Source organism: Punica granatum, chromosome 7 (assembly GCF_007655135.1).
Source record: "Punica granatum isolate Tunisia-2019 chromosome 7, ASM765513v2, whole genome shotgun sequence".
In the NCBI taxonomy this organism is placed as follows: Eukaryota; Viridiplantae; Streptophyta; class Magnoliopsida; order Myrtales; family Lythraceae; genus Punica; species Punica granatum.
In genome coordinates, this window is record NC_045133.1 from 24589511 (window position 1) to 24614921 (window position 25411).

A 25411-nucleotide genomic window follows, 5' to 3' on the forward strand; every position below is an offset into this window, starting at 1 on the left:
TGTAAAAATAAATTTTCTATAAGTATAAATATATGACAATCTAAACTTGTAATATTTAAAAAATGACTTTTTTATTTTTAAAAGTAACGTCAAAGTCCGTGCAATGCACGAGTAATTAAATTACTAATCTTATTAGTACATGATAACATATTATACAAAAAAATTTGAAAAATTAAATGTTTTCTCAATAATTGAAAACAACTCCTCGAGATATGTAGTTGTGTTTGGTTTTAAAGTTAAGTTTTGATTTTAATTGATTTGTAATGATTGTGTTGAATTATGAGAAAAATGTGAAAAAAATAATGAATAATTGAGAGAAAGTAATAATTATTTTTTTGAATTGTGGAAAAAGTAATGAATAGTTGAGAAAATTTAGTATTAAAAATTGAATTGAATAGTTAAAAAATTATATAAAAAATGAAAAGTAATAATTATATTATTGAATTGAAGACAAGTAGAGTTAAAGTAGAGTAGAGTTAAAATTATATTGTAAAATCAAACAAGTCGGTAACTTTTCTTTCTAATTTAATGTTCTCTATTTTTTATTCACCCAAAAAAATGTTCTCTATTTTTTTTTATAAATAGAAGATACAAAAATTGATTTTGCACATCACATTTTCACTTAGTATAAAATTTTTTATCCTAAACCCTACGCAATAAATGTATATACATATTTATTATCTCTTAATATCTTAATATATATATATATATAATTTGCATTCATAATATTAGAGCAAGTATTTATTTGTCCTTATTATTTTTACTTTTTTGAATCTTACTCAAAACTTATAGTGTTTATTATATTTATTCATTAGAATATACAGTTTTTAATATACTTCTTTTTTTTCAATTAATAGCGATTCGTCATTTATTAACACGTCTGTCAAACGAGAGAAGATCTTTTTTTGTTCGTCTTCTTTCTTTTCATTTTCCTCCTCTAAACAAAGTATCGGATTTGGTCTTCACTATTCCATACCTCCGATGGAACGTGATCCATGCACATTTAAAGATCAAGTCTCTACTGCCGATTTAGGATGGTCTGCCACACACATACTGCATTCTCTGGAAGTCCATGATTAACCTAAAATAGATTGATATAAATATATAGAAAAAGAGATTTTTTTCATCCGTTCAAAACCAACTTTTGCTACGAGAGTTTCTTTTATTGTCGAGAGAATAAAACTAATTAAAATAGTGAGAGAACGATATTGAAGAAATAACGTCTTGGCATATTGATCCAATAAATAACAAAGTATTGGCACAGTGAAAGAGGATTTCGTGTAGTGTCATCGTTCTCAACTTGGGATAAATTAAGAAGTTCTAAATTTGATTATCATGAATAAAACTCTCCATATTTTTCTATTTCCTCTTTCTATATCTCCTGCTCGATACATGGATTTCGTGAGCGAAAAGAGAATAGCTCAGCACAATTTACTTGCGCGGATTCCCACCTGGGCCATGTACGTTTCAGACAGACATATGAATTGAATTTCGTCAAACGAAGTCCCCCTAAATTTAGTGTGATTAGATCACGTTTCTACTTTTATACAAAGAATTAATCAATTTAGACCTAAAATCGAGTTTTTATTGAAGGAATGACATTGTGTGCACCGATATCAAAGAAAGAAAATCGAAGTTTAAGGACCATTTCTGCTATATGTTCAAAATTAAACTCAAAATAGGAAATTAATGTTGTGCACTGAAGTTAGTGCCCTATAGAGAACCGGGCAAGGTGTCCATAAATGTGCATGGCTCTTGTAAATGGGACCTTCCTGTTCTGATGAGAACTGCCACAAAATTTATTCTTCGGTTAGTGTTTGCATGGTCGTCATCATTGCCAGTTTTCTAATGTAATAAAATCTATGAATATTTGGGTTCATAAATGTGTTGGGAAATGAAAAGTTCGAGAAATTCAAGATGGTGTATTTTTTTTCGGTTATAAAGAATTTTTTTAAAATTTTTTTTGCCAAAGTTAAAGAGAAGGTTTGTGAGCTTAGAAATAGTGATAATAAGGAATAAGAATTTTCTTTTTCTTTTTGGGTTCGGAAGGGATGCCTAGCTATGAGCTTAGAAGGAGAAAAGAGAAGAGAAACATAAAGGAGTAATTGAATCGGATTTTCTTTTTTTCCGAGTCGAAAATGATGTTATAATCTCCTTATATCATTTTAATTTTCCAAGGTACTTATGAAGTGCATTAACTAACCGCTTCGTTAATTCAATTTATTTATGGGATTTGAGCAACAAATTGATGAACTTTTGTGAAACAAAGTGGTTTAATTAAATTTTCATAATATTTTTTTTTCTGAAGTTTTTATAATAAATTTAATATTAACCGTGCGTTACATGCGTCAATGAATCATCTCTTGGAGTTACTCTATGGGGAAATTTTGAACTTACCCGAGAGTATAATTTGCACCCTAAAATTGATATGCTCCGATTACGAATTGCTCTCAGTGAATTTTGAATCATGTTCATTTTACTGAAGTTTATTAATCGTGCCATGCACCCTATGGTTTAAGAAAAGAAAACTGTAGTACTTGTAATATAATACTTGCATGGAGAGGCGTGCCAGATTGGGAACCGATGGAGGTAGCTGCGATGGGCTTCTATTCCGATAATTTTGAAGTCTCCCAGTAGTCAAACTTCCATTATAATCACATCACCATTATTGCCTTTCTTTTACGAAATTGTCACGAGATATGCGAACTTGGAATAGTGGCATAAATGGCCGAATCATATTTCATTCTCCTTTTGTTTAGATTTCTTTATTATTGTATCAGCCTATTAGGTCATGCGCCTCTCTTATATAATCGGAAAAAAATAGTTACAAATCCATTTTACAGCTTACAAAATCTTTAGTCAACTAACCATGATGTGTGATGTAATCGATAAGCTTCGCTGGTAATGAGTAAAGTTCAATTCGAAACACATTGGAAGTATTTCACAATTGAGAACGCCTCGTAATCTCACTTGAGAAAAGTTTAAAAGTTAAATAAATCCTCAGTCTATTGCATATATAATGAAGTAGCAAGTATACGAAAGGAACCCTTACTTCACTTGCATAGGATCAGGAGGAGACAATAGTATGACAAAGACGAAGGGAAAAGGGGACGACAACAATGGCGGTCAGTATAAGAGAGGACTATGGACAGTGGAAGAAGACAAGATCCTCATGGACTATGTTATGGTTCATGGCAAGGGACACTGGAATCTCATTGCCAAGAGAACAGGTATTCAATTTTATTCTTGCTAATTAATTTGTTAATTTATCTATATTCAGTTCATATATAATAAAAGAGCGTAAATGGTTATTGGTATGCGCGCGGGTTGTATCCGTGCCCCTTCACCTTTTCTTGTTACGATCATGAGCAACACGTAAATTGAGATTTATAGGGCTGAAGAGATGCGGGAAGAGCTGCAGGCTGAGGTGGCTGAACTACCTCAGGCCTGACGTGAAGAGAGACAGTTTCACCGAGGAAGAAGAGGACCTCATCATTCGACTCCATAGGTTGCTTGGCAACAGGTTCACCGTATACTCATCATCGATCCATCCATCAGTTCTCTTCATAATTTCTTGGTTCTGCACTTGTTTATATATATATATATATATATGATGCATATGTATCAGTGGCTGCAATCTTAAATGTTCAGTGAACAATGCATTTTCAATGCTCAGGTGGTCACTGATTGCAAAACGGGTTCCGGGCAGAACGGACAACCAGGTGAAGAATTACTGGAATACTCATCTTAGCAGAAAGCTAGGTATCCGGAAGGAAGGTGCTAGGGTTGATTCTGCAAGGGTACTTTCGGAAGCATCCAAGGCGTCGAGCAGCGTGAATTCGACTGATTTTGCGTGCACGAATGATGTGGTGGGTGAAAGCGCCGAGACGACCAAGATGTTTGTAGAAACTCGAGAGTCTTGTCATCAGCGTACTGAAGTTCACCAAGAACAGAATATGATGAGGGAAAACTGCGGCATGAACTCTCTCTGGGATTTAGATAGCGTGACAACGTTGATCCAAGATTACTTGAACAACGACCTCTCCTGGTTTAATTCGTAAAACTGCTATATGTAATTATATTCATGCACAAATGAGACGCTGCAATGCATTTCTACTGTGTCTCAACGCTGCTTCTTCCCACAGTATCGAGGTTCGGACATGTTAGACTGAAGCATTTGATGTTACTACTTAAAGAATCACCATATCACACATGGTAGATTCAACGATTTGTTCTGAATAAAGTTATCATCGGCAGCTCTTGGCCAACACTATCCGTTCAGGCTGCCTCGATTAAGATTAGCCGAAGTGTCTCAACACTGGCTCAGACTAGGCTGGCGCTTTTATGCGTCGGCCTTGACGCTCGGGCCAACCCGTAATTTCTTTTTTTCTTCTTAAATAAAATTAGATGTTAGATATTTCACAGTTCGGGAGCGTACAGCAATGAGAATGATCAGTATCTAAGGCCTGCTATTTTTTTATTTTTTCCCCTTCCTGGTAATACCATAGTTGTCCTCAGCCTATTAGACCGATAATAATCCCGTTCAGGTATCAACTGTTTTTTCTCGAGCATGAAGTGCATATATGAATCGAGTGCATTTTCTACTTTCTATATCATACTGGGTGACCAATTTGGCATGGACTGCTCAATTGTAACTGGTTAAGTTAAATCCCATTCTTAGCGAGAATTGAGAAATGGATGAACTGAAACATTTCCCATTTGATTGAGCAGTTGTACTTTTTCGGTATGAACTATGGTATTTAGAAGCTCAATTGGACCCCAACTAATCATGTCGAGCTGGGTCAGTCCACTAAAGAGTAAAACTCTCATAGCATTTTTTGCATTTACAAGGATTCGAACATGAAACCTTACTTAAGCGGAACAAAAGCTGAACCGCTTAAACCAATCCATGTTGGTAGTTGTACTTATAGTAGCAGCATCACATCCGAATTATGTTTCTCCATCCATCATGCAATTGCAAGCAATAGAGGATTTACCATCGATCTAATCCATTGACACACCCCTAATTCTCCTTTTTATGATCTGAAAATCACTCTAGCCACTAACACTCAACGGGCGAACTTCAGCATGCTCACTTCGGAATGACTCCCGTCCCATATATTTCCCGGAAGTAACGAGTATGTGAATGTGATGAGCTCGGAATAGGGACACCACCAGTTGATATATACGCGGAACTGGACACCAGAGCGACCTGTCCTGGGCACAGTGCCTTCCTTGCGCTGGATCTACCAGCAAACTTAAGAACCACATATATTACCTGGCCTAATGCATCATCCATGTACTAGTGCCGGTCCTCACGATGCCATGATCTCTTAGGCGCAGCCCTTTGTTTGCCTCGCTAGCCATTCCGACTTGTGCAACTACACCTATGAATACATGAATACTTCCCTAACGCAGTGTTCCTTGATCGCAACAGAAACTGTAACCCTGAATTCAACCAAGGCACAATAATACAGGCTTCAACGAGAGAGTGATGGGTCTAGTCTAGTCAGGTTCGGGAAGAAGAGGTCCTGCCGCTCTTCCATATCTTAGATTGGGATGTCCTTCGGCGCCCTAGCATCTTGAGCAAGATGAAGTCGGGGGCCTCGGAGTGGTCTCTACTCCTATGATACATATGCAGGATCCGACCTTGCACTTCGCTACATTATAAATCCCAATTATGCTAGACAGATAACTTGATCGGGTTCGATGTCGATAAGAGTGTCCTCTCCTTCAAGTCTTTTGATTGTACCAAGCAATAGAAATATCTCGTCGTTTAATAGCACGATGATCTCATCTATATGCATGAGTACATTGATGACATTGGTTTTCAAGTTGCAAATTTTATGCACTTAGTCATAATTACATTGATTAGTTTATATTAGTCTTAGTCGATGTTAAATATGAAAATAATACAGTTCCCACCACCTTATCTGTCCATTAGGCAATAATTGCATAAAAAAAATTACTTAAAAAGGCCATTTTTATTCACTACTCACTTATATTTAAACAGTATTGCTAGTATAAGGAGCTTTTTCAAAATTACACTTTTAAGAAGATTTCAAAAAAAATAAGTTTCTTCCTATTTAATAAAGTTTTATTGTATTCAAAGTAATAAATTTCCTACTATTCAGCAAGTATCTTATGGCTTGTTTGATTTCAAAGTGTGATTTTAAAATAACATTTTAACTTAATTCTACCAACAACAAAACAAAATAACTCACACAAATTCAAAGGATGGGTCTCATTTATACCACTCTTTTTTCCACAACAAAACAAAATAACTCATACAAAGTCAAAGGGTGGACCCATACATAACCATTTATATAATTCTTTTTCAAAATCAAAATTTAATTTTAAAATCTCACTTTGAAACCAAACGCAACATTATTATATCAAAAACAATAAGTTTCAAGTTTTTTATTATTTAACAAATTTCTTATTATTTCGTTATCGACAATCATCCAACAAATTGTCACATAGTGCACTGTGATTGGCCTCTGTAAATACCCCTTTAAGGAGGTTCCATAGGGAAGTTTATCTCATATTTAAAGGGGTGTTGCTAAGGTACGGAGGCTCCTTAAAAGGTGAGTTTTATGGAGGTTCTGAAAAAAATAAATTTATTTTGATTTAGCAAGATAACTTATTATTTAAAAAGAGTCTTATTGTATTTAAAATAATAAGTTTCTTACAAAATAACAAGGTATTATTAGCAAGTATCTTAATATTAAAATAACAAGTTTCTTATTAAATAACGACTGATAGTTACTCGACCATCTACAACGTGACGCATTGCGATTGGCCTCCGTAAACACTTCCTTTTAAGGAGCCTCCATAAGAAAGTTTATCTCTCTAGTGTTGCTAGTACGAGGAGGATCCTTAAATGGTAGATTTTAAGGATGATCCAAAAATTAACATATTTCTTATTATTTAGTGAGATTTTTTTTTGTGTGTGAACCTTGGAATTACGAAGCTCAATCGGGCCCCAACTAACTCAATCGATCCGGATCGACTCACTAAAAATAAATCTCTTCCGGCATAGATATGAGACATCTTTTTAAAGAATAAGTTTCTTATCATACTAAGAAATAATAAATTTTATATTAAATAATAAGTGTCTTATTAGTTAAGAAATTTCTTATTATTTCGTTATCCATACAAATCGTGAGATGACAACTTCCAAATGACCTTTGCAAAGAGGAGCCTTTTATCCCATTTAAAAGTAAAACAAGACGGTTCCGCATTCATATTCCAAATTAGTACTCAAAACTTGAAATCAAAATGTGTTTCGGTCCTAAACTTTTGTATCTGACGAGCAGTTACCCTCAATTTCTAATGGAATCCAATTGTTTATGGGAACGGTCATCGTAAATTCAATCCTAAATTTGAGATAATCGGATGCCTGCTGCTCAATGATCACGAGCGATTAATACTTTTCCGTATACAAGCAGTAGCAAATATATTTCTACATATAAGTTCCTCCAGCTCTCATTTGATTAGATTACAAATTATACATTGCACGATTAAGTTCTATGTAATCAACTTACCGAATAGACTTTGATATAGCAGTGCCACTTATGTGTTGCATGCCCTCGCATTTCATGTCTGATACTCGATGAAATTATCCGTACTTATTTATTAACTATTAAGATTTTTATTTCATTGTATTATATTCACAAGTCTCTTTTATAATAGAAAAAAAAAAAGCGCCAGTCACCTGATTATAGGAGGAGCGCAGGTCCATCGGTTCACTCACATGTTGCTTGATAGACTCGTTACTTATCACTTTTCTACTCATATAGACATAAGAGTAAGTAAATCTTCTCCTGTTCGACTCGTCGAACCTGCGATTCACAAAGCATTATGGATCAACTCAACCGTCTAGGAGCCTCGTGAGCCGCAAGTGACCGAACTCGGGTAAATAAAGTTATCCAAAACTTTTGATGTCAAATCGATATTAGTCCTATAAAGAAATTCTTGGATCCAGCGACTGAATATTTAATCATAGAGAATAACGCTTTATACCAGAAGAATAACGTTTCGTACAAAAACATCAGTCGACTGTGTGGACGAATCAATCGACTAATGGTTTTGTACAAAACGCTATGTGTTTTAAGTATGAGAACATTTCGTACGGCTATATATTCAGCAGGTCGAGTCAAGAATTTGCCTGATCGTACATTAGTGTATATGGCAATAATTGAATTTTTATTTCCTGAAAAATGAAATAACATTTTCCATGTATCTCTAACTTAAAATCAACGCGATGGATTTAATAAAAGCTTTCTCTGGCAACAGCAGAAGAAGAAGAAGAAGAGGGAAAAAAGGCTCTCAGCTTTTTTCTCCTCTCCTCTCTTTTTCTCCGTTAATGGTGGGGAAGCTTCGATCTCGGGACCTCGACTGCTCCACGGTCCGTACTGTACCGAAGCAGCCAGCAGAAGCTGACGAAGTACGGTCCCTCCCTCTCTCTCTCTCTCTCTCTCGAGTAGGGCAGAGTCGTCATCTGTTGTCAGAAACGAGCTCGATCAGCAGCTGTCAACGCGTGGACTCCGTTCGTGTCGCTTAGAGGTCAGATTCAATTCCGCATACAATTCGTTTGCGAGAAAGAGCTGAAAATTCAATCGCACAGCTAAATTTTTTACCAGCTCGCGCTTTGGATTTGGTTGTTGGTTTCTATGCTGTTGCGATCACCTTCAATTCCCGTGAGTTGGTGCTGCTGATTCATTAAGCATTTGGATAGTTGCCTTTCTCGTGTTGTGGTGTTAGTTTGAAGAGTTTTCTTCTCTGCGCAAGTCGTGTGATTGCCGTGAGCATCGGAGATTCTTCTCTGAAGTTGCTTTATCGTGATTGAAATATTATCTTTTCAGAATAATCTTTGATCTATGTTCATTGTTGCAATTCCATGTATTCAGTTCTGAGTGCATTGTACTGTTACCATTCTCTATATCATACTGGGTAAGCTATTTGGCATAGACTGGTCAGTGCAACTTGTTAAGTTAGATGATATTGTCTGGGAGCATGAAAAGATGGACTGAAATGTTTATCCTTCCCTCGGATTACATTTCAGGATAACTTTGCTCGAGTATTTTATTGTTGTTTCAGTTGGCACCAAATTGTTATTAAAAAAGAACTATTTTAGCATAAAGCTCTTTTCCTTTTTTGTTTTTTTTAATGTCCAAGGCAGTTTAATTCAAAAAATCGTTTGGAGGGTATATCATGAGTGTACTGAAAATCATGGTTCTGGAATGAGTGGCTATTGAAAATATTTTTAAGTTTACCTGTGCAGCCACTCTTGTGATTTTGAAGATGGTAATAAGGGACAAACTGTTCTGTGATAAAATCTGATTAGCTAGCGGCTGACAAAGCATAAAATAGGCTCATAATGTGCAACAGCATGTTGGAGGGCAGGATATATGTCTGTGTCAGCTGTACTGGTTTAGAATTTTCTATTGATCTCTCTCTCTCCCTGCAGTTTTACTTTTGCCTCAGCCAAAACAGAAAAAAGATACAAATGGAAAATGATTGTTCGGAGCAAATAACGATGTCGATGTGACATGTATAACCAGAATATTAACGTACGAGCTTGAATTTCTGTATTTCTGTAAAAAGTGTGCTTGCTGATAAAGAAATGACAATGAATTCTAGGGTAGGTAGGAGAAAATCCTACAAGCTGATATTGCTGCTATGATGGTAAAGTGTTATTCATTCTGTCCATATCATTCTTAATTTATTGACATATTTATTCTGCTGAACAAATCTTGTCTGTTCTAAATCGAACTTTCAATAGTTGGCTTCTTCATTCCTTGAAATCTCATCTAGGTTCTCTGCTTGCCTCATGCTTTAGTTTGTTAACTGTATGTTTGTTCAGTTTGCAGGGGTTCATTGGTTGCATCTACTTTGGGTTCGTCACTTGGGCTTCATGATCTTTAGGCTTTTTGGCAGGCTATGATTATGGCCATCTGGTACTTGCTTGCAGTTCGCCAAGTACTGGGGATGGGTCTGGTAACCAATTTGACTACCCACCTCTTATAACTTAGATGGGATGATCACACCTTTTACGCTGTCAGTCAAGTTCATAAGAAAGAATCGTGGGAAGGATATATCTGTTCTAATTATTCTTAACAATAACGTGAGCACGCTGTAAGTTGTTGGGGGATCTTGTCGAGATCTTCCTCAGCATATTGGTCCCCTTTCATAAACAAAACAAAGGTACCGTGAAACGCTAGTTGTAGACTGAGTTGGGGCTTGGACATCTCCTATATAGTTTGCTCTTGGTCTTTGGTACATTTATAAGCAGAGAGTGTTAAGGGTGTTATGTGAAGAGAAACCATGGAGCATCCTTGGGAGAAAAAGTTCCCTGTCAATGCAAAAGATTACAAGTTATATGAAGATATTGGTGAAGGTGTCAGTGCTACCGTCTATAGAGCTCTCTGCGTTCCTCTCAATGAGATCGTTGCTATCAAGGTTCTAGATCTAGAAAAGTGTAATAACGACTTGGTAAGTGTGTTATTCTTCCACTGATAAAGGTTAACAGTCTTCTTGTAATTTCTTCCTACATCTTCTTCTGCATGATAACGCGCTTTTTTATAACAATTGAGGTTTAATTCACCACTTTCTTTTGACAATCAAAAAGTTTTCCTAAAATTGGTCGACCATATCTTTACTTTTAATAAATTTGTCTCTGCTTCAGCATGGCATAAATATTGCAAAATTTATCCAGGAAATTTCGTACCACTGAATTTATAATCTATGAGAAATTCACAATAGTAACTAGAAGATTCCAAACAGCGATGCAGAGCTGCATGAAAATTTAATCTTTTGTTCCATATTTTCCTTGAAAATTTTTGTTATGATTCTTGAAGCCTTAGTTAGTCATTTTACTTTCTTGGTTTGGGGTCACTTTTTTTTTTTCATGTGATGAGTATGTACGGGTGTGTCCTTGGATAAAATGCAATTATCTCTTAAGCAGACTCTAGTCGGAACTTAAATTGGTCTCAGAAACTGTTCAGGTTGATTCATTTATTTCCTTATTTATTTAAAAAATCTTGTACAGGATGGTATTCGGCAAGAAGTACAGACAATGAACTTGATTAGTCATCCAAATCTCTTAAAGTCGCTCTGTTCTTTCACCAATGGCCACAATCTTTGGGTTGTAATGCCGTACATGGCTGGAGGATCTTGCATGCACATAATGAAATCTGCCTATCCTGAAGGTTTTGACGAACCTGTTATTGCGACATTGTTATATGAGGTTCTAAAAGCACTTGCTTATCTGCATGAGAATGGGCATATACACAGAGATGTGAAGGTATTGGATTTTCTGTTTGTTTCAATGGCTATGCTGATATTTGATGTCTCTCTTATGTTCCTCCATTCTGTCTCTTTATTTTTTCCTACCTTTTGTGATGTTTAAACAATCCTTTGCAGGCAGGGAACATATTAGTCGATTTGAACGGGGCTGTCAGGTTAGCTGATTTTGGGGTGTCAGCTTGCATGTTTGATACCGGAGATAGACGACGATCCCGGAACACCTTCGTTGGAACTCCCTGCTGGTATTTTGCACCTCTTACATTTTACGTAATGCTTTGAGTTCAAATGAGTGTGAATTTTTAGAGTCAAATCAGATACTTCTCAATAGTAAATAAGCAAGTGGACGGATTTTTCATACCAGATTATTCACATTTAATCTTCTCATAGGATGGCTCCTGAGGTTATGCAACAGTTGCATGGATATGACTTTAAGTGAGTGTCTTCATTCAATTAGTTTTTTTTTTCCCCTTTTCTTATCCAACTTGGCAATGGCATTCTACCTGGTCAAACTCATTATTGATTTTTGTGTCTCTCAAAAAAGAGCCGATGTCTGGTCATTTGGAATAACAGCACTGGAACTTGCTCATGGCCATGCTCCATTTTCCAAGTATCCACCGATCAAAGTAATGACCTACTGTTTTGATCTTGATATTCTTATGCACATTTCATGTATTTTATGTTGCTTTCCCTACCTTTTAACTTCTCATATCACTTCTGCAGGTTTTGCTAATGACATTACAAAATGCCCCTCCTGGTCTTGATTATGAGAGAGATAGACGGTTTTCAAAAGTGAGTACTTTGTAACTAAAGCATCTGAAAAATGCTAGGTCTTAACTTATTCTTTGCAAATTTCATGATTTTCAGTCTTTCAAAGAGTTGGTTGGAACTTGCTTAGTGAAGGACCCCAAGAAACGTCCTACTTCCGAGAAACTTATGAAGCACCATTTTTTCAAGCAAGCTCGTGCTGTCAACTATCTCGCTCGAGCCATTCTAGACGGACTTTCTCCACTAGGTGATCGCTTTAGGACATTGAAGGTTCTTGCTTATGCATTCTATTCCTTGATGTGATTCTACAACTGTTGTCTCTTAAGATGGCTTTGCTGAATGCTTCTTGCTGTCAGGCAAAGGAGGCTGCTCTTCTTGGACAGAACAAGGCCCTTTATGAGGATAAGGAGCAACAATCACAGGTGAGAGATTTTACTTTAGTTATTAAGAAGTATAGTGTAATGCATTAGATTCTTAGTTCACAAGTCAGCTGCTCTGTTTTTTAGTCTTTTCGTGGTTCTTGCTTAGAAGTAAAGAGGTTCTAATACAAATTTACTTGTGTTGTTACGTGAACCCGGTATTCTTAGTCGTTATATACAAATGCCAAGGGATTGTAATGTACCAAGTACTTTAGACCTACACGGTTTAAATTATGTTAGGTTGGGAGCTTCATTACAGTTTATGCATTATGATAGATTCAGCATATTCTTGTTCTACAACAATGAGAAAGTGCTCTTACCGTTATGGAAGATATGAAATTACGCAGCTATTTTCTAAAATCTTATGCAGTTGAAATTTTTTAAATAATTTTTGTACATTGAAATTCTTCTCTTTGTGAATTTCTCATGAGACTAACCAAAATTTGTGTACCTTGCAGAAAGAGTACATTCGTGGGATTAGCGAGTGGAATTTTAACCTTGAGGATTTGAAAAGACAAGCTGCAATGGTTAGTTTCACTATTTCTGTTTCCTGTTACGTGCCAACAGTGCACATGAGGCTTGGCATTTTAGTGTTGGGTAAGGAAACATTTCTTAGATCAGGAAGATTTTTCTTGCAGATTCAGGAAGATGATATTGAATGCTCCGAATGCAACGTCTCTACAAAGCAAGAGGACTGGCGGGACGATCTAAATCCAGCAGAGAGGCTGTCACCTGAGAGAGTCACCTTTTCAAATAGTGCACCCAGTAAGGAGGTACTTCAACATTTATCCCCAAAAACTTGCTTCCTTTTTACCCACAGCCTTATTTGATTCGTCAAACTCCCAAATATTTTATTATTAATTCTAATGCTATAAGTTTCATTCTTTTTTTAGGATGCGTTCGATGGTCTTCATGATTTGGAGACTTCACTTGCTTCATTTCCCATTAAACCTCTGCAGGCACTTAAGTATAAGTTCCTTCCTTTTTCTTTTTACAGCCTTCTCCTCTATGATATGCTTAATTTCATCTACAGAGGAGCTCAATTCCGTTTCTTCCCTTGCCTCTCTTTTGTCACCCTTCTCCTTTTCCTCTTCTGGTCAAACTTTTTACACGCTAAGATTAGAAGGCATTTTTTCCGCAAAGTGAAGGTTAGATGCTTTCTGTTCACAGTGTTGCCTGTTTCTTGACTTGCCCAGTCTTCAACTTCACGGCTGTAGTATTTGGCTGTCGAAGTCATCATCCTCTTGACTTTTAACTAAGAAACAGGCGATTGCTGAACTTGATAGACTCTCAATCTGCACATAGAGGAAAACTTGAGTGTCAATGTCTGTGTCTTAATGTGTGAGTCGTGGCAGTTGCATGCATCTTCCAGCTTTCATTTTTTATATTCAGAACAGTTTCCATAATTCACAAGTTGACAGTTGTAAATTTATGTGATTGGTTGCCCATCTCATTTCTGGGTGCCACACAAGCGGACTGGCTCAAAAAAAGATTGGAAGTTCGTGATTTTGATGTAACCTTCTTGCAATTTTTCAGAAATATAAACACGATGCTGCATTAAGCTACCAATTTTAGCGAACAGTCACCCATATTGTGATGGTTTATACAGAACTTAGGTGTCATTGGCAATCTCTTTGATCTTTCTTTAGTATAACAAAATAATGTTATTTTGATCCAGAGGATGCTCTGATGTTGGTGAGGATGGCCAAAATGCAAGCAATCCAATCTGGAACGGGAGCTTATCTGATTCTGAGGAACAATTTCCTGCACAATCTTCATCGAAGGAAGCTGTTCTTCATGCTGATGAACTTCTTATGGAATCCAAATTAAGGGCTATGGACCCTAAAACTAATAGAGATGAGGGTGAACATCTCGGGCAGAATGGCCTTTCGCATGATGCCCAGTCAGCAAAGCAAAGACCTAAGAAGCTTATCAGTGAATGCGAAAGGTACTCTTTAGTCTTCACTTGTTCAAATGAGATTCTAATCAATACATGCTTAAGAGCGTATAGAGAACAAACCCTGGAAAAGCATAGGTACTCTTTAGTATTCACTTGTTCAAAAGAGACTCAAATCAATGCATGCTTAAGGGCGAATAGAGAACATCCCTGGAAAAGCATTTGCAAACAGCAACTTGTCATTAATGGCAATATATACTCTCAGAAGGTCAGGCATGCTATGATGATATTATTGCTATTATTATAATATATGAAGATTATTGCCAAGAGTGGTGACATCGAGTCCAAACATCTAAGAATGGATTCTCCTCCATGCACCTGATTGTACTGGAAAATCTTTTGAAGAAGGAAATAAACTCATGTATAGCTGATCATTTCTTTGAAAGCTTTGCTTGTCGATTTGGTTTTGTGGCTCATCATCCAAGTGTGAAAAGCCAACAGAAATTTCGGCAGTTTCCTATGTTGCCTAACTTCTGATATTGCTGCTTACTGATGTGGGCTTTTGTGTCATATACTAAGGGATGATTTGCAGTTAAGATATAAATCTGAGAACAACTGTTGTGGGCAACCATTATATTGGCAGAAAAAGGACATTGACAAATTTTCAAATGGTATGTGCTTAAATAAATTCTTTAAATTCAATAAATTTTTTTTGCTGTCTTTTTCGAATTATAAAAACAGCCGTTATACATTGTTACTTCTTATGTGCAGTGGAGGATGCAGCTGATGGTGCAGTAATCCAACGCAAGGGGCGGTTTAAGGTCACTTCAGCGGATCTCTATCCCAAGGTAATGTTACTGTTGCCCCTGGTTCCAATGCAATCTTAATCTGGTGACATGAAATTGTTGTTGGGTGGTGTTTTTTTATCAAGGGGGAAGAACATGCACTTCATGCTTGAGGCCTTCTACCATGTCTTTGGGACATGCATGCTAATCTTTCTTGCAATTTGCTATTTATGAAAAGAAAGTAATGGAGAAAATCTCACGGCCTATTTAGTCTTTCAAACATTTGCTTGTGAAATTTATGGAACTCTTAGCTTCTATTTACCCTAGGGAATATATGGTCTTACGCTGAAAATTTTCATCCCTTTCAGATTCAGGGTTCTACTAATTGCTTGTCCGGTGCAGTTTATGGTGGTCCATCTAGTCATACAACTCCAAACCCAGCCATGTGCCCACTTCTCCCATCATTGCATTCTATTTTACAGCAGAACACCATGCAAAAGGTACATATGTTTACAATATCTGATCTGATACCTATGGCCATATTTAAACTTTTCATTGTTGATATCTTAAATACAATTGGGTGACAGGAAGAAATCATTAAATTGATGAAGTTTGTGGAGCAAATGACTGGTATTGCCTTTCTTTGCCCCTTCTATTGGCCTGCTTATTTCAGTTCATCTGCGAGTTTCCGTTAAATTGAGTTTGACACGCATCATCTGAAACAGATACGCAATCAGAATCTACTGAGGTCATCACCAATGAGCTACAGGTATGAGTTCCCCACTAGGTCTTTAGAACATACTGGAGAAAAAATTTTATCGTGTCGGCATGCTATTTGACGGATAAATTCGTAGGGGCTTAGGCTATATTAGTTTTATTTGGTTCTCCCTCCCATGTCACCATGAGGAAGGATCATCTGCGATAATCTCTGTTCCCCGATGATGTAATTCACTCATAAAAAATCTATGTTTCTCAGGCATCTCCCGTCTCTGTGAGGGAGAGAGAGCTGCAATCTCTTGCAACTCATCTCCAGCAGAGGTATGGTCGATAAATTCCTACGACAGATTGAGTCGGTATTCTCACTTTCCAAAATATCCTACTGAATGCCCTATTGATTTCCAGCCTCGGAAGCCTTATTGAGGAGCTGCAGAAACAGAGAATGAGAAATGCCCAGGTATGCATATGCAATTTACGTAGTTCAGTACGCAAGTTTCTTGATTCATCCCTAACGGGATTTCCCTTCTGAGTGGCCACCTTTGATTGCTTCTGCAGCTGGAAAAGCAAATACATTCTCTCGCCAATCAAAAGTAGAGGCCGAACTTTATATTCGTTGCAACACTCCTCGCTACAAACAGCTTTGTATTGATCTGAATCTTAAAAGGTACCGCTAAAGGCATAGAGGCATTCTTTCGATTGTGTTGTTAATTATCACACTAGTCTTGTTCCATGCTCTGAATGTGCTTATTTGTAAAAAGCTCGTGTTTTGAATTTTGATTTCTTGTTCTTCGATTCTGGTCACACGTTCTTTTTTTTCTTTAAAAGAAAAATGGCTGCAAGTTTGTGTTGCGACAATCTGTAATTGCAGCAATGAGTGTTGTCCACAACAATAAAGAAAATGAAAGATGTTGGTTGGGAGTTATTATCCATTGCGAGACTTGTTTAGCTCAATCAGTATCACAAAGCTATGCTCCATGTTCTCCATCGATTTTCTGGCCCGTCAGTTGGAAGAGTGATGGCTGGATGGGGGATACATATTTTTCCGTAACAGCTACGAGATCTGACGTCGAGAGCTCTCCGACAGGAGTTGAGTCCGTGGCCATCTCTCGGGAAGTTACTAGCTTGGCATTTCATTTTCCCTAGAATCAGAAATGCCAAAGGGGAGCTCCGAGCTTGTCTGGCAGTTGGTGCATTGATTATCATCTTGTCTACCATTCTAAATGGAAAGGGATCGCGTTTTCTGGAAATGAGGATTTGTCCGATAATAGTCTTGAAAACTATTTCGGGAAATCCTGTAATCACTTGGAACGATTGTTGGCTTGTCAAGTTACTAGCTATTTGGATTAAACTAGAAGTAATATGGACCGACTGTTAGATCGCTTTCGGAGACCAAGCCCGAACCTTTTGCCTCGATGCTGTAGCCGAACCGATCAGCACCAACAACACAATCCCTTCCACCTCCGTGTTCCTGTTATAATCCTATATGCGAAACCGCGACGTGGAGAACCTTGTGGGGGGGGGGGGGGGGGGGGGGGGGGCAGTTTTGGAATTTCGAAGCATCCAAACAAGCCCGGGCTATCCTATCCTATCCTATCGAACGAGAAGGCGGGCCCCCGCCGGAGGCGATGACGCGGCCTTTATAAAACTGCCGGGTGGTTCGCTGGGGCCAGTGATGGGCGCACGGTAGCAAACGTCATGCTCATTTCTCTATCCTGCGCCTTCGTGCTCAGTACGCCGGAGTCTCCCTCTTCCCGAGCTCGGGTTATTCAAATCCGATCAGTCTGGTGAAGTTTCAGTTCCGTCAGAGAGTCGACATAGAGAGAAAGAGAGGAGAGATGGCGGAGGCTGAGGCGACGCGGATAATGGCCGAGGCGACGCGGATAATGGTAGGGGTGAACCAGTCGACGATCAAGGGCTACCCGCACGCTTCCATCAGCAGCAGAGGCGCCTTCGAGTGGACTCTCCAGAAGATCGTCCGCTCCAACACATCCGGCTTCAAGCTCCTCTTCCTCCACGTCCAAGTGCCCGACGAAGACGGTCAGCAACTCGCTCCCTCTATCCTTCCTCCTGTCCTTTGCTCTAGGCTTGTCATGTGATCGATCGGTTACGGAAGGATATGTTCAGCTGATTGTGCTTTAGTAGATACTTCGGCTAGGACTTTGGAGCTGAGCTCTGATATTTTCGTGGTCATATTGATGGAGAGCAGCTCTGCGTAGTGCCTTGCAATCACTCTTCCTCCGAGTGGTTTCTACGCCTACTTGCTTATGTTGTGGCTGTGGAAGGAAATGGTCGTCTATTTGCTTTAGATGCCTTGGTTAGGGCTGTGGATCTGGTTTTTAGCGTTGGAATTTGGCCATTGGTGTATTTAGCTCGTACGTAGTGATTTGCAAGTTTAGTTCAATGGAGTGTCTCTTTGTCTTTACCTGATAAGTGTTTCAGTTCTATTTTTTGAATTACGCGTATGCTAGGGTTAGATGCTTCTGACTGCATGTTCATGGAGCTGTAGTGCTCTTGATCAAGCGTGCTAATCTGAAAGAGAAACAGTAAGCAGTTGATCTCGCCAATGAATTGCTAGTTGAAGTCGTCAGATTTGCCACGTTTATTTAACTCCGGCTGCTAATATGAGTCTTTGAGCTACAATTTTACTAAAGGCTGAGAGATTTGGTGAAGAATAGTTTTGCAATCTCTGTCCATTCCTCTGATTATATGGTGGCTACTCTTCCTTTCTCTCAAGAATACGTTTAGGTAGTATCTATTTAAATAAGCTCAGGGTATCCTCTATAAGACATTATTGGACAGAGCAAGGATGATGGATGATTTCTTAATTTGTTTTTCAATTATTGGGCTTCTATTGGTGTTTCTCTCTTTCAAATTTTCTTGATTGGATAGAGATGAGATAGGAACTAGAGGCTTTTGTTTTGCGGCATCCTTTTCCAGAAAGTATGCCACTTAAGTTTGCAGCGTAGAAACCTTCATTTGGCTGGGATAGTGAAATGAGAGGAGCTACTTTGGAACCTGCTGGAAATAATTCTAGCCCTCATGTTTCCTAGACTGCTCTATATCTGTTTCAAGTAGATAAATATATATGCACGCATATTTTGGTGATGAAGGGCTCATGGAAAGCTGCTTTGTCTCATGAGCTCCCCACGAGCCCATGGAAACAGTTTAAGTCTGCGTATCTTCATGTGGTGGTCACACTGCTCTAAATGGATTCAGGACTGCGTATCTAATTTTGGTTGTATTGAGAATAGAAATTTTTGCTATAAAATACTGTTTCATCATGACAAGTTTTGTACTTTAGTGGCAAGTGCTATGGACTTATCTAGTCCATCCAAGACAACTGTAAAGATGCCCTTGGTTCCTGGAATATTAAAACTTAACTGCAATCCACTAATTTCTATGGTTAAAGTTTCACTGGAGGCGCTGCCAGAGAGTCCTTTTCGTCTTTCCCTCAACTAGGCATCTTCAACTCGATATCTAACCTTTTTTCCTGAAGTTGGATCACTCTGTCATATCTGAATAGTCTATTCCTTTACCTTTGTCGATAGGCTTTGATGACATGGATAGCATATTTGCATCCCCTGATGACTTTAAGAGAATGGAGAGGAGGGACAAGGCTAGAGGACTCCATCTGCTGGAGTACTTTGTTAACAGATGCCATGAAGTGGGGGTATGGAGGAGTCTTATTTCTTTTCTCTATTATTGCTGCTAGCACATTTACACATTGAGTAGGCCATTATGATGTGTTCTCTTAATTATCCTTTGGGAAAACCTGCACGATTGGTTAATGGACTGAATATTCGGCATTTGCATACTCATGCAACCCTTTTAATATTGCCATCGTTTAGATAAGCTGTGAAGCCTGGATCAGGAAGGGAGATCCTAAGGAAGTAATCTGTCACGAGGTGAAACGAGTGCAGCCTGATCTTCTTGTTGTGGGAAGCAGGGGCCTTGGTCCTTTTCAGAGGTATCCGTCCATTATTAGATTCTTACAACTCTTTTTGTTACTGCATTTGGAATTCAATGTCTTACATCTTTTTGCCAGTTCAACATCTTATATCACCAAGTTCTGCACTTTAATTTACCCAATCTTCGTAGGGATTGTATGCCAGGGTCAAATGCTGGTAGCCTAATTTAATTGATAATTGCTGCTATCCATTTGCTATTAGGAAATAGGACGTTTAGCAGTAAGTTATTTTACATTTACATTATCCAGCAATGGTATCGATAATTATTGGGAAGCAAATCCTTTGTAGCACACGAGGTGCCTTAATACTGCAACTCATAGTATCTGCATCTTAATCGTCAAAGTCACTGATATACTTCTGCTTATTGCTTTGAGCTGTCTATGAAAATTCCTGAGATTCTGTTCTTTCTCCATCTTATCCTTCCTTGCAGGGTGTTTGTTGGAACTGTAAGTGAATTCTGCGCAAAGCATGCTGAGTGCCCAGTCATTACCATCAAACGCCGAGCAGACGAGGCTCCTCAGGACCCTGTCGATGACTGATTCTCATTTTCTCCACTCTATGGCCTACAAGTCCATCTGCAGTAGTGGATTTTTAGGGAACCGCTTGCTTGGTTTAGGGAACTTTAGATTCGTACATCCGAGTTTCCATGTATGTCAAACATATTGTCCATATTATCATTGGATTCATACTTCCAGTGAGGTTGCTGCTTCTGTTCTGGCAGTAGTTCACATTTCAGAAAAATTTAGATGGATCATATTTTCTAGCAACAGTTGTGTGGGGGGTCTATATCATGCCTCTTGGACCATCTGATTTAATGTGAAATTGCGTAATGTCTGTGCAGTATAAACCTTGTGCAATATGTTCGACAGGTCAAATTGTTTTGCAGTATCGAAGTATGAGTTATCGATAAATGCCTCTGATAACCATTTGAAGTAAAACTTAAATGGTGTTTAACCATATTTCCTCTGCTATTGAGCCAAACTATGCCTCTGCTGAAACTGGAAACTAAAACTAAGTAATCGTGAACCAAACTGCATGGGATATATTCATTTTAATCGACAAAATTATTGGAACAAGGTCGAAACTCAATGGTACGGCGATACATGTTGCTGCCATCAACAGTCTATTAGCTGAATGATATGGTGGTGATCCAGTTTGTATGAACAAATTCTCGTCAACTTGTTTCCAATATGGAGTGCCAAATAAGATCAATCGGTATCGGTATCTTTGATTAAACGGGGGCTTACTCGACGATGGCTATATGATGATAAAAGGACTTCAGACGGCACTAAAGTTTCTCCTGCAACATCAAAACTCATAACATACTAACAAGGAGACCGAAGAGACTGATTACCTAGACGAAATCCAGGCAGCAATTCACCGAACCGAGTGAGCAAAACAAAATCTACTGATCACTGTACCCCTGAAAGCATCATATAAAAAACGACTACCTGTTTTGCTCGGCCAAACATATATCCCTAACTAAATTGTTTTGCTCTGACCTACAAATCACACTTGTCCCTGTAGTTTAGAGAGGCTGTACCCTACACACAGACATCTTAACTAAAACTGAACATGGTAAGCGACTCCTGAAGTTTTAGTCTGTCGGACCCAAAAGTTTCTTTAGCCTATAGCACAGAGCTAAGCAGAGGAAGACGACCCGCCACCAGCACTTACCTTTTCCAGCACGCCCTTCAGCTCGCCCTCGAGTCGTGCCCTCATCTTCTTTGACAGCTTACCATTCGACTTATCGAGCATTGAGGTCACCATCTGAAGCCTCTCCTTTATCACTTCAACCTCGGATGCCTCGGATTTTGGAGCAGAAGCTGATGCTGGCCTTTTCTGCTTCTTGGACTGCGACGAAAGACCCTTCTTAGGCTTCTTAGGGGATGGCGGCTTCACTTCGAATTTGACACTGGCAGACCCAAACGGGCTGGCCTTCCGAGAACTGTCCAGGGCCAACTCAGCATCAGAAGTCTTCTCAAAGGCAATAATACCACAGAAGTTGTTGTAGTACATGTTCGTCTCGCCCTCATTCAACAACCCAAACTTCCGAAATATGCGGATAAGATCCTCCTTTGTGGGCAGAGAAGAACCAGGCCCAAAAGACACCACAAGGTTAGCTCCTGTCTCACCTTTCTTCTGATTTAATGGCTTGGACTCACTCTTTGTTTTCTTCGCATCAGGGGTATCCAATTCTGACTCTTTCGTCTTCTTCGATCTTTTCCTTTTCAGTTTGGTTCCAGGAGATGGGAGGGCAGCTGGAGCTTGGCCCTTCTCATTGTACAAGATAGGAACAGAGTGGAGTTTGGAAGTATCGACTGCTGGCCCAACAATCTTCTTTGGCCTGCCCTGAGATCTAACTTTGGAGGAACCGAGGTCGGATTGAATTTGGTCCTGAGATTTCCTCTTTCTCCCAGTTTTCCCTTTACTCTTCACATCAGACATAGAATAATCATTGTACACAGAGCTTCTGAAATTCTGCAAAAAGCCCTCAACAGCATCAAGGGACATTCTTCTCTGGGGATCGCGAGCCAGAGAATGGACCTTCGACAGCACTTCCTTAGCAGATGCCTTAAGTTCCATCTGCTCACTAGTCTCTCCCTGGACTTGTTTTGGTGTTTGAGAACTGAGTGTCTTCAGCTCGGTCTGAACTTTTCTAGGACTTTTAGGAGAAAACTTCTCCTGGGGCACAACAAGGTTCTCAGCGGCATTGCTCAAGCGCTCCCCTAAGCGAACAATGCCAGAAACCCTCAGCGATTCAGCCATTATATCACCCTTCTTATCTCCTTTGTTAAGGTTCAGGTACGGAGGAGACAAATACTTGCTCTTCTTTCTTTCCCTCGACACATATCCCTTCTCACCCGAGCCTTTGGCCCCAGTCTCGTCACCTGTCTTGTCTTTCTGCTGCTCAGATTCTTCCACCCCACCTCCATCACTTTCACCCCCTGGCGTCGCCGTCTTCTTCTTCCTTCCTCTCTTCTTCTTCTCCTGTTTGCCTTCTCTACCTGACCCTCCACTATGCATCACTGGGGAAGATTCCAGGAGATTAGTCATCTTCCTCTTCCGTTGACCAACCTTGTCCTTTGAATGTGGACCGGAACCCAAAATCTCCGCAATGCTTTTCTGCTTCCTTTGAGTTCCATTTTCTGATGCCCCATGCTTTTCGCCTTCCTTCTCTTCTTCAACAGGCCCTCGACTTAAAACTCCCATTACGCCATTCCCCCCATCCTCTCTTCCATTTCGCCCTCCATCCCTCCGATCTTCAAGACCTGGAATGGGCTCGGGCTCAACACACACAGGCAGCTCGTATCTGAACCCAGCTTTTGCACGATAATAGCCCAAAATCCAGCCTTTCAAGATGCCAAGCTCAATCCCACAGGCTACATCAGCCACCTGTGCTTTATGTCTCAAAATCGTCAGCAAATCGGTTGGTTCAATCGATGCAACCTCAAGCTTCCCGATTCCCTCATCAGGCAACAAAACACCTTCTTTAACACCAGAATTCACCACAAATGGTCCATTCTGTTCAGTTCCTCTCACACAAGGGCAGGTCATCTTCGAGTTTACTAGCCTCCCAATCTCTTCCACGGCCTCCTTCACAGAATGAAGGAAGGCCTTCGAGCTGCTCTGCTTCACCATCTCCTCGAAGTTCTCCTCAAACGATCTCAGCTGTGAAGGGTGGCACCAAGCGAAAGTCCCATCCCCAAAGTACGCAACGAGCAGCTTCCCTTCTTGCCTGAGCTTGGCAGCATATTCTGAAGCCACCGAAGAATCATAGACCCGGCCTGGCCACCAAGGATGACTTTTGATCTTACCCCAAACAAAATCTCCAACAGAGTACTTGTACTCCTCTAGACCCACCAAATCCCCTTCCTCATTCTTGCTTTCGAAACCCAGCTTCCCAGTCTCCACGTCCTGGCCTCCTCCATTTTCAGCAGAAACATTACCGTTAACTCCAAGATCACCCTTGCTACCTAAGCCAGACGCTCCAATGGAAACACTCGCCCCATCAGGTAAACCTTCGTCAGCTTCTTGTTTCTTATCGCCATTATCCTCACGGTTCATGTCAATCCCACGCAAAACAAAACCCAAGCCCTCGGCCTTACCATCAGCCGCATCTTCTCTCCACCCTTCCCTCATTTTCAGCAGCGACGACACCCCCTTTATCTCAGAATCCTCTAGACCCTCACCCGGGTGGGCATTTTTCTTGGGCAATACCTTCTCCATATGAACAATACCAATATATACCTATATTATATATAAGCAAAAGGGACCTCCTCCACCCAAATATTCTTCTCCTCGGATTCAGAGCAACGAAGGAACCCTAGCCCCAGCGCCTCAGCTGCTCCGCCACCGAACCGAACCGAACCTACACACAGAAGCTGCCAAAAAAAAAATCCCAGCTAGGGTTTTAGCTGCTAGACTTGCATTAAAAAAAGACTGAAAACCCTTCCTTGAAAGACAAACCAAATGCCAGACCGAGCAGAAAGCCCTAGAGGGTTTGATTCTCCGAGGTATCAAAGATGCCCGGAAATCAGACAATGAACCTCCACCCAGGTAAGATTTTTTTTTTTTTTTAAAAATCCAAAGAAGATCAATACGAAGAGATTGGATTGTTCATAGGAAAAACCTATACCTGAAGGAACAAGAAGACACGCACCCACAGAGAGAAGAATCAAAGGGTTTTATCATCCACTCCCCCTACAGTGATTCTCTACCACCTTCCACATTCCTTAGATAGAGAGAGAGAGAGAGAGAGAGAGAGAGAGAGAGAGAGAAGGGGTTTGTATATAGGATGAAACTTTGAGCTGCGATTTGAAATGAGAGTGAAATCATTTCTCCCACAAGGGGAAGACGAAAAGGGCATCTATTCCATTTTGCATCCCTAATTTCTCCGGTCAATATATCGCGATAAATTCACGATACATTGCTCCCCCCCCCCCCCCCCCCCCCCACTCCCCGCGAAACGCCGACCGCTTTTTGTTACACGACGTGTCGTTTTCCCAGCCCCGTCGCCCACCTGCTTCTCTTCCGATTGTTTTCCCTACTCGCCTCCATTTGCGGCCTCAGCCTACGATTGAAACGTGTCGAGTCAAAAGAGCGCGTTTGTCCCAACTTCTACTCGCACGAGTGGGCAGGGATAAGCGGGCAACGAGGCTTTAATACGTACGGACGCCTTGTTTGTTCGGGCGTAGTTTAGAGGCGACACGTGTCAGCAGCAGAAATGATCGGGTCAATTGGTAAGGAGACGACGATGACGATGAAGTACAAGATGCGAAACGTTTCGTGGAAAAGAGACGAGAAGAAAAGGAAACTCTTCGGAAAAAATCGCTTTTTTCGCGGGAAGAAATTTTTTCTTGCCTCCTCAACCGTTTCAAAGTTAATTTTAGGATTATGGCCTAGTGGGTTTTATTTTAATATTAAATTGAATTGAATTTTAATTTTAATTGGATTATAATAATTGTATTGTTGAATTATAAGAAAAAACGTGAAAAATTAATGAATGGTTGATAAAAAATAATGATTGTACCGTTAAATTATGAAAAA

General features: G+C 39.5%; 4 protein-coding genes across 6 annotated transcripts; 3 read left to right on the forward strand and 1 right to left on the reverse strand.

The window, feature by feature from the left end:
* Nucleotides 1-3064: 3064 nt before the first annotated feature.
* Nucleotides 3065-4270, forward strand: LOC116215009 (transcription factor WER). Its single transcript, XM_031550565.1, has 3 exons — nt 3065-3230; nt 3394-3523; nt 3677-4270. The coding sequence occupies exons 1-3, from the start codon at nt 3086-3088 to the stop codon at nt 4059-4061; spliced, it is 660 nt and encodes a 219-aa protein (XP_031406425.1). The 5' UTR covers nt 3065-3085; the 3' UTR covers nt 4062-4270.
* Nucleotides 4271-8292: 4022 nt separating this feature from the next.
* On the forward strand, nt 8293-16822 carry LOC116214092 (serine/threonine-protein kinase BLUS1-like). Of its 3 annotated transcripts, none has more exons than XR_004158233.1 (21): nt 8293-8568; nt 9869-10497; nt 11054-11308; nt 11428-11552; nt 11698-11742; nt 11852-11933; nt 12031-12099; nt 12175-12345; nt 12432-12497; nt 12953-13021; nt 13133-13267; nt 13388-13461; nt 14173-14442; nt 14971-15062; nt 15163-15239; nt 15579-15676; nt 15764-15806; nt 15902-15945; nt 16153-16214; nt 16299-16350; nt 16449-16822. XR_004158233.1 is itself a non-coding variant. In XM_031549374.1 (21 exons), the coding sequence occupies exons 2-21, from the start codon at nt 10330-10332 to the stop codon at nt 16485-16487; spliced, it is 2070 nt and encodes a 689-aa protein (XP_031405234.1). In that variant the 5' UTR covers nt 8294-8568; nt 9869-10329; the 3' UTR covers nt 16488-16822. The 3 variants fall into 3 exon arrangements, 2 of the variants coding, with proteins under 2 accessions (XP_031405234.1, XP_031405235.1); XM_031549374.1 differs by having other exon boundaries at nt 8294-8568; nt 15545-15676; XM_031549375.1 differs by having other exon boundaries at nt 8294-8568; nt 9876-10497; nt 15545-15676.
* Nucleotides 16823-17513: 691 nt separating this feature from the next.
* LOC116214093 (universal stress protein A-like protein) lies at nt 17514-20708 on the forward strand. Its single transcript, XM_031549377.1, has 4 exons — nt 17514-17930; nt 19442-19563; nt 19742-19860; nt 20292-20708. Exons 1-4 carry the CDS (start codon nt 17729-17731, stop codon nt 20398-20400), a joined length of 552 nt encoding a protein of 183 aa, XP_031405237.1. The 5' UTR covers nt 17514-17728; the 3' UTR covers nt 20401-20708.
* Nucleotides 20709-21087: 379 nt separating this feature from the next.
* On the reverse strand, nt 21088-24693 carry LOC116214091. The gene is made up of 2 exons (XM_031549373.1): nt 24501-24693; nt 21088-24246 (listed from the first exon to the last, which is right to left on the reverse strand). Exon 2 carries the CDS (start codon nt 24089-24091, stop codon nt 21503-21505), a length of 2589 nt encoding a protein of 862 aa, XP_031405233.1. The 5' UTR covers nt 24092-24246; nt 24501-24693; the 3' UTR covers nt 21088-21502.
* Between the last annotated feature and the right edge of the window lie 718 nt (nt 24694-25411).